Source organism: Callithrix jacchus, chromosome 2 (assembly GCF_049354715.1).
Source record: "Callithrix jacchus isolate 240 chromosome 2, calJac240_pri, whole genome shotgun sequence".
Classification (NCBI taxonomy): domain Eukaryota; kingdom Metazoa; phylum Chordata; class Mammalia; order Primates; family Cebidae; genus Callithrix; species Callithrix jacchus.
In genome coordinates, this window is record NC_133503.1 from 53,612,122 (window position 1) to 53,629,823 (window position 17,702).

The following is a 17,702-nucleotide window of genomic DNA, read 5'->3' on the forward strand; positions in this document are numbered from 1 at the left end:
GCTTTAGACCGCACTGCCTCCTGTCCAGGGCACTGCCTCCTCCCTCCTCACCTGACAGCCTTGATGTGCAGAGTTGTAGCCCCCCGGGTCCTGGACGAGCCTTGTCCTGTGACTTCCAAGGAAAACTGAGAGGCTCAAAGAGGCCGCGCGTCTCCCTGAGCGCCATTCGTGTGTGGAAGTTGAGCTCCGCGAAGGGTCAGGGGCCGAGTGGAGGGAAAGGAGAGCCGGCAGTGCCCTCCAGTGGCAGCAGAGCCTAACGACGCCCTCACCAGCCATCCGCGCTACCCACAGCCCCATCCGACGCGGGGGGTGTGGGTAGGTTCAGCCCCTTGAAGCAGGAATCGCCTTCTTCTAAAGGCCATTTGGCGATCCCTGAGGAAGGTGCCAGGCAGGCAAAGAGCCCATGCTTTCTCGGTCCTCCCAAGACTGCGACTTTCCTGGCCACAAGGGACCATGGGGACACTCCGACTCCAGACCAGGAGCAACCGCAAAGCATTCTTTTCCTCTGCAGAGCTGTTATTGTAAGGGCCACCTAAAAATAAAAATAGCCGGGCACGGTGGTGTGTGCCTGTGGTCCCAGCTACTCAGGAGGCTGAGATGGGAAGATCGCTTGGGTCAGGGGGATCGAGGCTGCAGTGAACTGTGTGTGCCACTGCACTCCAGCCTGGGTGACAAAACGAGACCATATCTCCAAAATTGTTCTTTGCTTTTGTTTTTTAAAGGCCGACCTGATAAAGAGATACTACCACCTCCTGCTTGTTATAGAACCATTATTATAGATGAATTCAGTGGATAATAGCTAACTGTAGTAACACTTATAAAAATTCCCTTTGAGCCAGGCATGCACAGCATTTTACTTATCTCGCTTCATTCTCACTTGTTTTTAACCCCATTTTAAAACATGATGGGGAACATGAAACATGTGATGTTGGCAATAGAAACATCAAGTAACTAGAGCCTCTAGAATTCAGGTCTGACAGGTGCCTGGCACATAGCAATTGTTCCTTAAACAATGACTGCTATTATTAGTGTCAGCATCAATATTAACAATAAAGACTGGAACGTGTATTTAAAAGTCTTATCTAAAATCAGTGTTTAGGCATTTTAACGGGTTTCTCTTTTAGCTGTCTGTACTGAAGCAGCATCCTGTTTTTGGCTTTAAACCACTTAACAATCTGAGTGGTGCCCCGTGGCTTCTTCCCCAGGTATCCTGTGCTCCATTAGGTCTGACTATGTGTACGTTTGCAGAACCACAGAGATGCCTGATTCAGGTGTGGCATTTTATTATGGTGACTAACAACGCTCAGTTAGTTACAGATCACATTTAAAATATTTGCTCAGTGGGCCGAGCGTGGTGGCTCATGCCTGTAATTCCAGCACTTTGGGAGACCAAGGCAGGCAGATCACCTGAGGTTAAGAGTTCAAGACCAGCCTGGCCAACATGGTGAAACCCCGTCTCTACTAAAAATACAAAAATTAGCTGTGCATGGTGGTGCCTGCCTGTAATCCCAGCTACTAGGGAGGCTGAGGCAAGAGAACCTGGGAGGTGGAGGTTGCAGTGAGTCAGGACCATGCCACTGTACTCCAGCCTGAGTGACAGAGCAAGACTCTGTCTCAAATATATATATGCTCAGTGTTTTAACAACCACATCCTAAGCCTTCTGGAGCATGTCTCCTAGTTGGTCATCTTGATAGATTTAAGAGTTGTCCTAAAAGCTCTGAGAGAGCCAGGCAGAGAAACTGAGATTGTATGAACTCCGGAAGGTTGAACAGCCAGACAGATGTAACTGGGTGTTCCAGGTTCTTGGCATCCCCTGCCCCAGGAATGGGGAAGAGTCCCTGGAGGTACAGTGGGCTCATTTAAGTAAGTATTGGAGCCAAAGAGTTTTGCAGAGAGAGAGAGAGAGAGAGAGAGAGAGAGAGAGAGAGAGAGAGAGAGAGAGAGAAAGAGAGAGAAAGAGAGAGGAAGGAGAAAGAAAGGGAAGGCCACACTGTCATGGGAGGGGATCCAGAGATGGAGTCCGCACAGGTGAGGGGCAGGGGTCTGTTAATCTGGGAGTTACTCCCGCCCCATGCAAGTTCTTGTCCCATGAGAGGAGTTCCTTCAAACTTCCACTGAGTGATTTATCTTTGACGTTGACATTGGATTGGCTGCCCGGCCCATAGCTTTTCCTCCCATAGCTTTTCCCGGGCTTTCTAAACAAAGGAAGCTCACCTGGGCAGTCTACCTTTCCCATGTGAGTGAAAGTTAGACAAAGAACTCTAGGCTCCTGGATGGCGACATGAAGGAAGGCAGGTCAGGCATGTCACTGGGAAGTTCTTGCCTTTGAAACCACGCCCCTGTGAACCTAGGAAGAGAAGTTAATACATTCTCTCACAGCCCTGAGGTAGCAGCAGTTTAGGAAGGACGAGCTGTCCACCAGCTTGCCTGCCTCAGGAACAAGTAGCCAGTCTTACATTGTTTACTAAACTTGCTGAAATCTTTCTTATCTCTGCCTCTGGAAAAAAGGAAGGCAGTAATAGAAACTACTCAAACTTGGTGAAAGAAAAATGGAGACTTACTCCAAGGACCCAGGCAAATCTCTATAATCCAAGCAGAAGTACAGTTGGGCCTCACACGGGACTGGGACTCAGAAGTAGGGAGGTGTTGAGAGTAGGGGTTTGAGGAGCCCAACGCCCACTAAAATCCCAAGGTCCTTTTTATGTCTCTAACAAGGGGAGATGTGAGAGAAATAAGTGTAAAGTCACTTCCTTTGGTGCAAACAGTGAACTGTAGCCAAAAAAAAGTGCAAAATCTGGGAGAAAGAGCTTATCAAGCTATGTCTGGAAAATACAATTATGCAATATTAATTAAAATAGTAATTAGAATTAAAATACGATGTTATTCAATCCTTTAAGAATAACACTGTAAATTGCAGTATCATTCTTAACCAGTCTGGCCATGGCCAGAGTGGCCGGACTTGTTTTCAGTTGGAGTGAAACTGGAGCAGTTCCTCGTTACCTGTCACTGAGCAGGTTAGACTGAGCCAAAAGACCCTGGTGGGCATACTTGAAAAAGCAGAGGAAATATCATGTTTTAAAGTGTTCCTCTAGCACATTTTAAATTAAACACAGCCTTTGCTCTGCAGGGGCCTGGTGGGGATAAACACTGTTCCTGAACTATTTTCTAACCCACTGTGGACCCTTCAGCATCAGGAAGAACTAGGTAGCGACAAGGAAATTCAGCTGTTTCCTGGTCCCCAACTCAGAGCCAGCAAAATGGAGGAGCTGGTGAATTTTGTCTCCAGTACAGGGGCCTCCCTGGCTTCCTTCCCCATTACTCAAGAGTCAGCAGCCTGTTTTTGTATGGCCTGTGAGCTAAGAATGGTTTTTACATTTTTAAATCATTAGAGGGAAAGGGAATCAAAAGAAGATTTTGTGATACATGAAAATCAAATTTCAGTGTCCGTAAGTTTTATTGGAACCCAGCCACGCCATTTATATGGTGTCTATGGCTGCTTTATAACTACATCCGCGGTGAGACCATATGGTCTGCAAAGACTAAGTATTTACTATCTGGCTCTTTATAGAAGACGTTTAAACATTTGGGACCCCTGCCTGACCTGCTCCTAGAGCAGTCCTTCACACTGAGGTGTGATGACTGATAACAGCTTAAAGTGCTAACTCCCCTTTACCTTTCAGAGGAAATTTTGGATTGCAATAGGGAAAAAACTTAGGAAGGAGGTAAAGCATGAAGAGTTAAAAGGGGGATATGGGGGAACACCAGGGGTTGAAGAAACATGTTTTGGAGCAGAGAATTTCCCCTAAACCCTGAAGTTTTGCTCTCAGATACGTCACATACCAGAAGTTCTCACTGGGTGGTGTCTGCACTGCAGATGGAATAAGGAATTTTCATCACACACAAGAATTCCCTCTTCCTCTGTCCCCAGGTTTACTCATTAATGGTTTCTTCACCTGCTGCCTCTGCTTGCCAGTCATGTGGATGTCATTTTTTAAAATTGATTATCTTTGTGCTTCATGATGAAAGTAGCAGGAAACTTTGCACTTCAAAAGATTATTAGAGGTCGAGTGCAGTGGCTCTCGCCTGTAATCCCAACACTTTGGGAGGCTGCAGCAGGTGGATCACTTGGGATCAGGAGTTCTAAGACCAGCCTGGACAAGATGGTTAAACCCCATCTCTACTAAAAAAAAAAAAATACAAAAATTAGCTGGGTGCGGTGGCAGGCACCTGTAATCCCAGCTACTTGGGAGCCTGAGGCAGGAGAATTGCTTGAACCTGGGAGGCGGAGGTTGCGGAAGCCAAGTTCAGACTCTGCACTACAGCCTGGGCAACAGAGCAAGACTCCATCTCAAAAAAAAAAAAAAAAGGATTATTGGAAATTCCAGCTGCTGATGGAATTACACCTTTTGGTTTCAAATTATAATTTGCTTTTATCATATAACTTGGTCAAAACTCTTAGTTGAAAATGACAAAAACCAAATCAAATTGGTTTAGCAAAGAGAAAATATATGGGCTCCTGTAACTGGAAAGTCCGAGGTAGCTCTGGCTTTAGACATGGCTGGATTCTGGTAATAGTCCAGAATTAGCATGAGAAATAAGTGTAAAATCATTTCCTTTGGTGCAAACAGTGAACTGTAGCAAAAAAAGTTCAAAATCTTGGAGAAAGAGCTTATCAAGCTATGTCTGGAAAATACAATTATGCAGTAATTACAATTAGAATTAAAATAGATGTTATTCAATCCTTTAAGAATAACACTGGTAAATTTCAATATCATTCTTAACCAGTCTGGCCATGGTCAGAGTGGCCGGACTTGCTTTCAGTTGGAGTGAAACTACAGCCGTCCTCATTGCCTCTGTGACTGAGCAGGTTAGACAGTGAACCACAAGAATGCATTCCTGGATCCAGCCCTCCACTCTGCTTCATTCTGGGTTGATTTCATCCTTGGACATGCTCTCCTTGTATGGAGGCCATATGGCCCAGCAGCTCTGGCTGGCATCCTGTCTCACCCAGCAATCCAAGCAGAAACAGAGCGATTTTTCCAATAGTTCCCACAAAAATCCCAAGGCTGATGCCTGTTGGTTGTGATTGGTAGGGCTTAGGGAATGTGTCTGCTATTTGAGCAGTCCCTGCACCAAGGGCACCTGTATTCACATTAGCCAGGCTAGGTCCATGCCTTTCCTCTCGCTGCATGAGCTGACGGGGAGACAGAGTGGCTGCCCAGAGGACAATCAGTGGGGGCTCTTGCTAGAAGAAAAGGGGATGGAAGATGGGTAGGCAAAACAATAGCAGCCTATTGGCCAACTGTAAGCTGTGAAGCCCTTAAAACATGCATTAAGATAACTAGAAACACAGAAAGCCTAAACACACGGTGGGGCTGGGATATTTGATGCAACAGAAAATAAGAAGGGTTGACCTCGACCTGCCAGCACCCTTTTCTCTTCACTGCCTGGCTTTGGCTTCTCAGAGAGACTGACCCCTTTACTGCCTCTTGCCCCACAGAACCTTAAGCGGGTGGCAGAAGTGTGGATGGATGAGTATGCAGAGTACATTTACCAGCGCCGGCCTGAATACCGCCACCTCTCCGCTGGGGATGTCACTGCCCAGAAAAAGCTCCGTAGCTCACTTAACTGCAAGAGTTTCAAGTGGTTTATGATGAAGATAGCCTGGGACCTGCCCAAGTTCTACCCACCTGTGGAGCCCCCAGCTGCAGCTTGGGGAGAGGTGAGTCTGGAGGGCAGGGCTGGCTCCATAATTTGCTGGGCGTGCAAAAATGCAAATGCAGACCCCATGTTCAAAAGGCAGAAAACAAGGCAGGGAGGAAAGGCATGAATATAAAACTGTTTCCTTTCTTTCCTGGTCTCTCTCTCGCCTTGTCACGGTGTATTTTTACTTATTGGTTAGTGTTCTCAGTGTAGAAAAATTAAAACTTTAAATTATTTGCATGAATCTTACCTTTCAGCTTTGCATTATACAGCTTAAAATGCAAAATAACAGCATGTAACTATGTTCAGAATGGGTGAAATGACCTGATCTGTATTTCCCACCTGCTGCATGCGTAAATACTTCTTGCCAGAACAGTCTAAACATGGCACAAAACTAACTCAGCTGTTCTTACTTCACTTCTTGATAATGTACATATTTTTCAACACTCTCTACCACCCATTGACTGATGAGTAAGGAAGGGCTAGAAAGCAAAGGAACTAAGGGGCCAGGTGTGGTGGCTCATGCCTGTAATCCCAGCACTTTGGGAGGCTGAGGCAGGAGGATGACTTGAGCTCAGGAGTTTGAAAACAACCTGGGAAAAACAGGAAGACCCTGTCTCTACAGAAAAGAAATTAGCCAGGCATGGTGGTACGTGCTGTAGTTGCAGCAACTTGGGAGACTGAGGCAGGAGAACTGCTCAAGCCCAGGAGGTCAAGGTTCTAGTGAGCTGTGATCATGCCACTGCACTCCAACCTGTGACAGAGCAAGACCCTGCCTCAAAAAAGAAAAGGAACTAGGGGTTGCCCTGTCTTTGCCTTTCCTGCGAAAGTTCTTGGCTAACACGGGGCAGTAGAGCCAAGTAAAAAAGGACAGGACAGGACTTGTTGGTTGTTCCTGCTTCTTAGGATGCCATTCCCCTTCTTAGTGCACCCAGAGCAAGTTCTGGTTTGAAGGGAAAGCCTGGCCTCTGGGACCACCAGCACCCCCACTTAGTGTCTTCACACATGCTGCATGCAGACAAGGCAGAGAGGAACAGCATGCTTCTCTGTTCATGCACATGCTCCACTGTCCCATCAGATTTCACTTACAAAACAGGTCAAAGATAAAATTATTCAGAATTTCAAGAAAGCAGCGACAGAGCTCTAAACCAAGCCAGGCCCTCCTGAGCATGGAGCCCTGTGCAGCAGCACATGGTGCAGTCTATGAAGCACCTGCTGGCCAAGGCAGACTAATCTCCACAGGCAGACGAGCATGCCATCATAGGATGCTGGGTCTCCGAGCTGAGAGGACCTACCCATTCATAGATGGAGTTGTTGGAGCTTGGAAAAGGGAAGCATAACAGTTGGGGCTCTTTCAGAAGACCAATTTTTTTTTAAATGGGAGGAATAAATTGTGTACTGAATCACATAGGAGCCTGGGGTAGCTATGGCTCAAGACAACCTGGATCCGGGGGTTCAAATGATGTCAGTCTCCTTTTCCTGCTGAACTTAGCTTCCTTTTATGTTGGCCTCATGCTGAAGGTATCAAAATGGCTTCCAGAAGCTTCAGGCTGACCAACACCCCTGCTTGGCCAACCCAGCATAAAATAAACACCTCTTCCCCAGTATAATCAGTAAAGGTACAGGAATCAAGTCTTATTCTTGGATCCTGTACCAATCACTGGGGCCGTCAGGGAAGAGGGAAAGCAGGGTAGGCTGGACACTCAGGCTGGCCACAGGGTGGGTGAGGAACAGTAGCTCCATGGAAAGTTGGGGTGGTGTTACCAGAGGAAGGGGAGAGGCATGGTGGGCTGGCGGGAACACCAGGTATGATTGGCTCAAATTCTTACAGTAAATCGCAGAGCCCTTGCCTGGCTCACCTACCCCTTCACTTCCAGTTTCCAGAAACTGCTGTGTGGACTTCCCTCATGAGGCTCTCTGGCTCTTTACCAGCTTGTTGGCTTTCTCACGTGTGTTAGTTCAAGTCCTCCAAGAAGCAGATGCCACAGTGGGATTAGACGCACAGAAGATTTATGGGTCAAACACTTGAGAGGAAAAATGAAGATGCTTGGGGAGACTAGGAGAGCCATGAGACCAGGACGCTGGTCTGACTTCTGCGAAGGGGCGAGGGAAGGAAGGAAGGCCATGGTAGGAAAAGTCCCAGACTGCAGTAAAGCTGTAAGGAAGCTTTAACCAAGTTAATGAAGAGTCCCCAAGCCGAATCACCAGCCAGAATATTTCAGCTTCTCACAAGGGTGGGTCTGCCTCACTCATTGGCTGGGATCCATCTGTGGGTGGACACAGTGGTAGATTCAGAATACAGGATCTGGTGCAATAAGACTCCCTGCAACAGGAAATTGAGTGGTGCATTTTCATAACCACCACAGCTTCCTACCCCTCAGACAAAGTAGGATTGATATCTATAAGGTAGGAACTATAGGTGACACCACACACTTAGCACCATGGCCTGCCCACAGTAAGTGCCCAATCAGTATTTGCTGGCCAAGCAAGTGAGCAGCCAAGGGCTTCAGACTCCTAGCCCCGCGCTCTTCCCACCACACCCATCTTCATGGTTGAAGGGTAAAAGGCCACTATTGTTCTTTGGATCTCAGTAGGGGGTGAGGAGGCCTCCTGCCACCTCTTGCCATTCACCTGCTCTAAGGGACAGAGAGCCCATGACATACAGCAAAGGTTTCATGTCCTTTTCTAGGGGCTTTCAAGGTATGGTCCCTGGACCACCTGCACCTGCGTCACCTGGAATGGGGGTAAAATTTGATTCAATTTTTGGCCAAAAGCACAGCCCTTGGTTAAAATCAAATTTGGTTAAAATTTGGCCAGGACTCCCTGGCCCCACTCCCTGAGAAGTTGAACCAACAGGTTCAACTCCTCACCTCCTGTTCCCCACCACCAACCCGGGACTCTACATGCTCTAAACACAGCAGTCCTTAGGATTACACTCTGTGGACTGAGTCTTCCTTTATGGAGAGGCTCAAGGCACTTCCAACAGCCCAGGGCAAGCTTTATCAAGACAATTTGGAGCTTAATCCAGCTAATGTCTCCCCCTTGGTTTCCCCTTTCATCTGGCAGAAACCTGGTGGGCACCTTAGTCAGTGGTCCACTCCTTCCCTTTTTTCTCTTTCAGATCCGAAATGTGGGCACAGGGCTGTGCGCAGACACAAAGCATGGGGCCTTGGGCTCCCCACTGAGGCTAGAGGGCTGTGTCCGGGGCCGTGGGGAGGCCGCCTGGAACAACATGCAGGTAAGAGCCGCCCCTCAGGGACCAGCAGCCAGGTTCCCTGAAACATCTGCAGCCTGGGGTACTCACATGGCCAGCCGGGAGGGAGAGGCATGAGTCAGTGATAAGTGACAAGAGTAGCCCCGGGGATGCGTTTCAAGATCTTCCTGAACACCATGGAAAGGGGATTCCTTCACAATGCAGTAAAATCATCAGTCTGGACCATTTTGGTTACAAATGATGGACACTCAGCCCAAATGGCCTTCAACAAAAAGAGGGTTATTGGCTCATGTCACTGAAAAGCCTTATGTTGCTGGATCTCTCAAGAGACTGCTTCCCTCTCTGTGGGCCTCATTCTCAACCTGGTTCTTCCTGTATAATAGCAGATGTGGCCATCAGCAGCCCCATGGATAGGAATGCTCCTTCCAAGAGTTCTGGAAAAGCCCTGGCTCCCACGAATTGTGTCCCTGAGCTGATTATACAAGAGGAGATGAACTCCTCATATTGATGGGGACAGAGCCATCACTTTTGGGGAGTGATGGATATGTTCATTACCTTGACTCCTGGAGCCTGGGGGCATGGTCAGCCTCACTGTAGGATGGGTGGGATGCAGAAGGTGAGCCAGCCTGCACGAAGAGCCAGACAAGCAGGCTCATGCCTGCAGTCCCAACACTGTGGGAACCTTAGGTGGAGGATTGCTTGAAGCCAGGTGTTTGAGGTTAGGGTAATTGTGCCATGCACTCCAGCCTGGGTGGAGTGACCTTGGGTTAAACAATTGTTTTTTAGATACAACAACAAAAACACAATCCATAAAAGAAAAAAATTGATAAATTGGACTAATTCAAAATGAATAAAAAACAAGCCAGGCCGGGTGCACTGGCTCACACCTGTAATCCCAGCACTTTGGGAGGCTGAGGCGGGCAGATCACGAGGTCAAGAGATCAAGACCATCCTGGCCAACATGGTGAAACCCTGTCTCTACTAAAAATACAAAAATTAGCTGGGCATGGTGGCATGTGCCTATAATCCCAGCTATTTGGGAGGCTGAGGCAGGAGAATTGCTTGAACCTGGGAGGCAGAAGTTGCAGTCACTGAGATCACACTACTGCACTCCAGCCTGGTGACAGAGCAAGACTCTGTCTCAAAAAAAAAAAGCAAGCTGCAGATGGGTAGAAAATGTTTGTAAAGCATATATCTAATAAAGGACTTGTATCTAGAATATATAAATGAAAGGACCTGTATCCACCCAAACTCTCAAAACTCAATAATGTTTTTAATTTTAAAGTAGGCAGACATGTCACCAAAAAAAAAATATATGAATGGCAAATAGACATAATGCTTAATTTCATTAGTTAATAGAGAAATGGAAATTGCAATTACCAGGAAATACCAGCACACACCTATTAAGAGGACTGACCATACTAAGGATTGGCAAAGAGGTGGATGAACTGGACCTGCATGCTGCTCATGGGAGTGTAAATGGCACAGCCACTTTGGGAAACAGTGTGGCAGTTTCTTAGAAAGTTGACCAGTCATTCCACTCCTACATATTTATCCAAGAGAAAGAAAACATATGTCCATAACAAAGACTTGTACACAAATGTTCATAGCAGCTTTATTTGTAATAGCCAAAAACTGGAAACCACCAAGATGTCCCATAGCAAGGAACTGGAATGCAAACTCAGCAATAACAAGCAATGAATTATTGATCAATGCTATTAGGACACAGATGATTCTCAACAAAATTACATTGCGGGAAAGAAAGGAGACACGAGAATATATACTGTATGATTCCTTTATAGAAAATTCTAGAAATTGCAAACTAATCACTAGAAACAGAAAGCAGATCAGTGGCTGCCTAAAGATGTGGGGGTTGATGGGGACAGCAGAAGAGATTACAAGAGAGCATGAGGACACTTTTGGGGGGTGATGGGTATGTTCATTACCTTGATTATCATGACGATTACTCAGATGTAAATGTATGTCAAGCTGTATCAAACTGTACACTTTAAATGTGTGCAGTTTATTGTATGCCAGTTATTATTCCGTAAAGCTACTGAAAAGAAACAAAAAAGTTTATCAACCAAATGGATCATGACTCAAACAGAGTAACTGTGAAAAGAAATCAGTAAGAATCATGAGCAGACTCGGTGGCTCATGCCTGTAATCCCAGCACTTTGGGAAGCCGAGGTCGGTGATCACATGAGGTCAGGAGTTCAAGACAAGCCTGACCAACATGGTGAAACCCCTTCTCTACTAAAAATACAAAATTAGCCAGGTGTAGTGGCATGCGCCTGTAGTCCCAACTACTTGGGAGGCTGAGGCAGGATAATTGGTTGAGCCCAGGAGGTGGAGGTTGCAGTAAGCCAAGATTGCACCATTGCAGTCTAGCATGGACAACAAGAGTGAAACTCCATCTCAAAAAAAAAAAAAGGAATCCCAAGAACACTTGAACTGTGGGTATTTGATGGCATTTTGGATTTTGTAGTAACTACTTTTAGATGTTATAATGGCACTTACTGAAGTGTTTATACCTGACATGATATGAGATCTGAGATTTGCTTCAAAATAATGTGAGGGTAGGGACAGTGGTGGAAGTAAAGCTGCACCAACATGGCCTTGAGTTGGTAACTTTGTTTTTTCACTCTGTACCCCAGGCTAGAGTGCAGTGGTGCGATGTCAGCTCACTGCAACCTCTGCCTCCCAAGCTCAAATGATTCTCATGCCTAAGCCTCCTGAGTAGCTGGGATTACAAGCATACACCACCATACCTGGCTAATTTTTGTATTTTTAGTAGAGATGGGGTTTCACTATGTTAGCCAGGCTGGTCTCAAGCTCATGGCCTCAAAGTGATCCACCCACCTTGGCCTCCCAAACTGCTGGGATTACAGGTATGAGCCACCACACCAGGTCAAGTTGGTAACTTTTAAAGCTAGGTGGTTAGAATGGGAAGCACAGTTAATATATTATTTTTTAGACCTCTGAGTTTAACATGTTCCATAATCTTACAAAATGGGGAAAAAAAGTCCTTGGCTTTGCTGTCTCTATTTATAATGCCCCTGTGCACAGGTATTCACCTTCACCTGGAGAGAGGACATCCGGCCTGGAGACCCCCAGCACACCAAGAAGTTCTGCTTTGATGCCATCTCCCATACCAGCCCTGTCACGCTCTATGACTGCCACAGCATGAAGGGCAACCAGCTGTGGAAATACCGCAAAGTAAGATGGGATGGGGGGAGCAGGGCACCGGCTTGATTTTTTTTTTTAAGGAGATATAGTGCCTCACCCCTTCTTTCAACAGACCCTATCCACTTATTCATTTGTGCCACAAACCTACCATGCCAAATTTTGCAGTCATTCAAGATCAATCAGAAACATAGACCTCTCTGTGAAATCCCCAAATCTAGGCAACTGAGTCCATTTAAAAAGAAAAGCATGACCAGGCACAATGGCTCATGCCTGTAATCCCAGCACTTTGGGAAGCCAAGGTGGTAGGATCACCTGAAGTCAGGAGTTTGAAACTAGCCTGGCCAACATGGTGAAACCTTGTCTCTACTAAAAATACCAAAGTTAGCCAGGTATGGTGGCTCGTGTCTATAATCCCAGCTACTGGGGAGGCTGAGGCAGGAGAATCGCTTGAACCCAGGAAGCGGAGGTTGCAGTGAGCCAAGATTGCACCATTGCACTCCAGCCTGGGCGACAGAACAAAAACCTGTCTCAAAAAAAAAAAAAAAAAAAAAAAATGAAAGCGTGCATACGCAAACACACACACACACACACACATGCACACACATCATAAGGACCAGTGAGGCCTGACAGGACATGGGCAGTGTCTAGGTCCCAGGCCTGGAAGCAGCATCACTTCTGGCCACATCCCAGCAGGCAGAACCCAGTCCCATGGCAACAGCAGCTGCAAGGGAGGCTGGGCAGCATCAGGCTGTGTGCTCAGGAGGGAAATCAACAGGTGTATGAACAGCTAGTCAGCCACTTCCTCACTTTCTCATTGCTGGTGTTGTTGCTGTGATTTGACTAGTCATGTGTCTCCAGTGCTGTCTGGCTTATTACCTCCATGTTTTGTAGGACAAGACCCTGTACCACCCTGTCAGTGGCAGCTGCATGGATTGCAGTGAAAGTGACCACAGGATCTTCATGAACACCTGCAATCCATCCTCTCTCACCCAGCAGTGGCTGTTTGAACACACCAACTCAACAGTCTTGGAAAAATTCAATAGGAACTGAGCCCTCATGTCCCCTTGGCAGGCCCCACAGGGTCTGGCACTCACAGCAGCCATCCTCTTAAGGGAAGCAGGGCCTCTGTGCGCACTGGGTGTGAAAGGTGCTGGCCAAATGGTTCAGGGTGAAGAGGACTCTTGAATCAGGGGCTGGGGTCTGCCTGGTCCTTGAGCCCCTGAGCTGGGGGCATAGGGTGAAGAGCAGATCCCACAAGAAGCCCCACAGGGAGCAGAGCCTGCTTTAATCCCTGCCGGCATCACAGAAAAGCAGCAGGGCCTTTTCAGCTTTGTCACTACATCCCCTTGAGCATTATGTGAGAAATACCAGGGTAGCCTAGACCACCCAAAAATGAGTCCTGCAAGGTTGCCCAGCCCTCAGGTGGCTCTTCTACATGATGGTACTTTAGAAAGAAAAGTAAAATTTCCATTTGGGGCAGCTTTTAGTACCGATGCCACTCATCTGCGGCAGAAGGGAAAGAAGTCTTTTTGGGGCTTTTTGATTTCTGCGCTCCTGGTGGGGACATGGCAGTTACTGCCCAGCTTCTGTTCTCTGTCGCAACCCCAGGTGATTTGGTCTGGTCATATGCCATCCTTGGGGCCCTCAGAATGTTCAGTACCGAATGCTGGTCAAGGAGTCAGAAGAGGGACCCCCCCACCCAGACATTTCTCTGCAGCTATGAACATGTGGGATATTTCCCCCTGCTCTCTGGGTATTTAAAATGTCCATTTTAGCACTCTCCAGGCACAAGGACAGTCCAGCCACCAGCTTTTCAGGGCAGTGTTTCAGATGGCCTTGAGCCTATGGAAAAGGCCATGTAGACCTCTAAACTAGAAATGCTGGCTAATTTTCCCTGATCCATGCTTCCATTTCCCCTTCTCTCTTCCCCAGGCAATTACTGGACTCAAAAGAGAAACAGAGGTGCTGCGAGGTGCTTACCTCACAGAGTCTGGAGGCCTCCAGGATCAACTGTGGGCAAAGTGCCTGCCTCTGACCTCATCATGGTTCTGGTTCTCATTTAGTAAAAGAACTCTATAATTGGATTGCAAACTAGAATGCTACCTAGGATTCTGGTATTCCAGCATCCAATATGGATTTCTAGAATGCTGTGATTAAAGGAGCCAGCCAGGTGTAATACAGTCAAGGCAGCCCCCAGCCTAGAGACAATCTGTGAAATCCAAAGTTGGTGGTGTTGGGGAAGCCGGGGGACGAGAGTGTCCCTCAGCTCCAAGCAGAGGCTGTGGTATGACATGGTCCTTGGTGAAGACCTGCACCCCTGGGACCTCCCACCATCGTCACAACTGCAGTCTCATTTGCAGTGGAGAAATGAAACCGTTGTCCCACAGCCAGATACACACCCAGCTCCATGCCAGCCCTTCATATTTACCTTTTGCTTTGTTAATTACATGTCAGACTCCTAGAGGGCCTCCAGACTAATAGAAAGCATTTCTGTAACCAACCTGCCACCCACTCATTCAGAAATGGAAATCACATTCCACAGTCTATGGCATCCACCAACTAGCCCAGGAAATACTTGAAATCAGCATTCCAATCAGTGTTGGGTCTCTTGATTGTGTCACATTTACCAATTAAATAAGACATAAGTCTGGGAACAGAGCCACGAATCTGCCTTTGAGATGCTGGCTGATCTCAAGGCCATCAATTATTGGGAGAGGGAGGGACAAACACTCCCAACCATCCACCAGTCAGACTGAATGTGTAGCTGGCAAAGAATTACTTCCACTTCTGGCCCAGCACAAACCCTGTTCTGGCCACCTGTCTGCAAGAGGTGGCCCCTGCAGCTTTAGAAGCGGCCCTCTGGAGAAAAGTCAAAAGATGAGGCCCCTTCTAGAATCTCGGATAACAAGAGTGTTGACCATTTGAGGAGTTGAATTAAGATTCATCATCAGAGAGTAATGCAATGTCATTAAAATAAAAACTGTGCCTTTTAAAAAGAAAAATGCAAATATACAGCAAATCCCTAAACTTGAACCATTTCCTAGTGCCTTGCTAGACAAATGTAAAGGGGCAGGGTTGTGGGGAGGGGAACATTTTTGGTGGCGTGTGCAGTTCCTACTGGTTGAGTGTGTGTTTCTTAATGTCTAATTCAACCAGATGTCAGGCCTGGAGCAAGATCTGAGACTGAGATGCCCCCAAGGGTAAGAGGTCAGATTTATTCCAGTCAGTGCAAGTCACATTCCAAACTAAAGGCCGGGCAGTGCATTTAGTTTGTGGCCTAGAAGGCCTCATGAGCCCCCAAGAGGAGGTCTTGCATTATTACCTCACTAGGACCTGTTTGGGGGCCATGCCTGCAGTTCACCCTCTGAACCCTCAGAGTGTTTGTCCTGTTTCTCGTCATGGGGTTAAGGGGTACAGAGCACTAGCTAGACTTCCACATAGTCCTGCCCTAAGTGGGCAGCAGTATTCCTGGCATGACCAGGATTCCCGTGAAAGCAGGAGCAGCAGCAAGCCATCCCGAGCCTGCCTTTGGTTCTCCTTTATAGTCTGGGTTCTCACCTGAAAAGGGATGGGTGCATCCTCTCAGCACTCTGGCCATTTTCATTGCTGAGCCCACATCAGTAGGTCCTGGGACCTGACAAAGCATGTGGGAGGGGAAGGAAGAACTGAACTTGATTGACTCCATTTCTTGGAACAACTGATTAACTGCTAATACTAAACCACTCATTGTTATGGCTTCGTTTTTGAAAACCACCTGTCTGAAGGATTCAGGTTTCCTCTCACATCCCCAGCTGATACTCAATACAACTCAACCAGGAGCCTGTAGAGATGCTGACAGCCAGGTGATGGGTGAGACTGTGGGTCCCTTTTCCTCTAAAGCCTTTACTCTGAGGATGAGGTCACAAAATAGGGTGTGACTAGAAAGTATCGTGACCATGTGGCCCACCAGCAGCTTTTCCGAAGGGGAACTCCAGGAACATTTCATAATGCAAAGAGCACTGTTGCTTTAAGTACAAAGCCTTCAAGGCCTTTGCAGATGGCTAAACTTGCAGGCATCCCATCTTCTGCCTCCAGCTGGAGCTTTCAGCTTTTCAGTCAGGAACTATTGATTCTTTCCTTTAGGAAAAACTGCTCAGGCAGAACAGGGTATATCCGCAGGAGGAATCTGGTAAGAGCATGTTACCAGGAAAGAAAGAGCAGTTTCTGTTGAAGATGTAGCAAATGGATTTCCAAAGTCTACATAACATTCACTTTTCAAACTTCCCACCACTGGAATTTTTTTTTCCTTAAGAAATAGATGATGTCTTTGAAAACAGCTCCATATGTCTTTCTGTGCATCTCCATTTTCCTAGTCTCTGGAGTCTCAAAAAGAGTGGCAATGCACTTTACAGTACTAACTGAGAAATCAGATTCCCTGCTTCAGTGATATCTAGTTTGTACAGGTTGGGTCATCTTTTGTAATTCCTAGGAGGCAATGCATTTTTAATGTTTTTTGACGCTTTGTAATTGTGAGGGGGGTCAAGAAGTACAGTTCTGTTCTGGAATTCTTTATTGCTTTCAACGGATGCTCTTTGTGAAAAATCCAAGTAATATTTTAGTTCAAACTTGATCTTAAGCCAAGGCCCACTGCCACCTCTGGGGTGGGAGTTGGAACTACATAGCAAGTGACAAGTTCATCTTAACATCTGCTTCCAAAATGGCTTTGATTCAGCCATGCCAGGCAACAGAACAGGTCCACTCCTGCTCTGTTACTGGTTTGAAGACTAGGATCCCAAAGGGGTTGCAGGCAGGAATATTTGGAAATTCAGACTGGAATTCCATGCAGAAAGCTCAAGACCACTGGCCTCTCCTCCTGCCTGGAAAAGTGAGTCTTTGTGAAGGACTGACTTACCATGTACAATTGTGATTGTGAATGTTGAGTAAAACCTCGTCTTTCTCTAAAGCAGTCTCTGCCTTCTTCCTTCTCATGTGTCATTCTTCTTTCCGTCATTCTTCACGTAGACCACCCACTTTGGACTCAGGCACTCTGCTGGGCACTAAAAACTAATTCCCAACAGCCATCATTCTAGAGTAGAAGGCAGACCTAAAACAGCCAAGATGATTTCAGATGCAAGTAGGGCCATGAAGGATATAAAGCCATGATATTTTAGAGACTGGGGTGGGGGTCAGTGTTAGCTAGAATGGTGAGAGCTGAAAGACATGAAGGAGGGTGAATCAAGATGATTTCAGGGAACACAGTTCTAGGCAGAGGGAACAGCAAGTGCAAAGGGCCTGAGGTAAGTAGAAGTTCCTGTGTTGGAGGTGAAGAAGGAGGTGAGCTTGAAGAGTTATGTGGGGTATCCCACAGAGTGTCACACCCAGGTGTGGAGGATCTCAGGAGGGCAATGACAATATGATATAAGTATAACTTTTTTTTTATGGTCTCCCTCTGTCACACAGACTGGAGTACAGCAGCACTCATAGTTTACTGCAGCCTTCAACTCCTGGGCTCAAGTGATCCTCCCACTTCAGCCTCCCTAGTAGCTGGTACCACAGACATGCACCACCATGCCCAACTAATTTTTTTTTTTTTTTTTTTTTTTGTAGAGGTGGAGT

The 17,702-nt window shown here is 46.8% G+C and overlaps 1 protein-coding gene across 1 annotated transcript in view; it reads left to right on the top strand.

Moving 5' to 3' along the window:
• Positions 1–17,049, top strand: part of GALNT10 (polypeptide N-acetylgalactosaminyltransferase 10) — a 240,656-nt gene extending 223,607 nt beyond the window's left edge. Inside the window, exons 9-12 of the mRNA XM_035289215.3 lie at positions 5,502–5,723; positions 8,826–8,942; positions 11,988–12,137; positions 12,999–17,049. Of these exons, the coding sequence (XP_035145106.1) occupies positions 5,502–5,723; positions 8,826–8,942; positions 11,988–12,137; positions 12,999–13,157 (648 nt within the window). The 3' untranslated portion in view covers positions 13,158–17,049. The remainder of the gene's footprint in view (positions 1–5,501; positions 5,724–8,825; positions 8,943–11,987; positions 12,138–12,998) is intronic.
• The last annotated feature ends 653 nt before the right edge of the window (positions 17,050–17,702 follow it).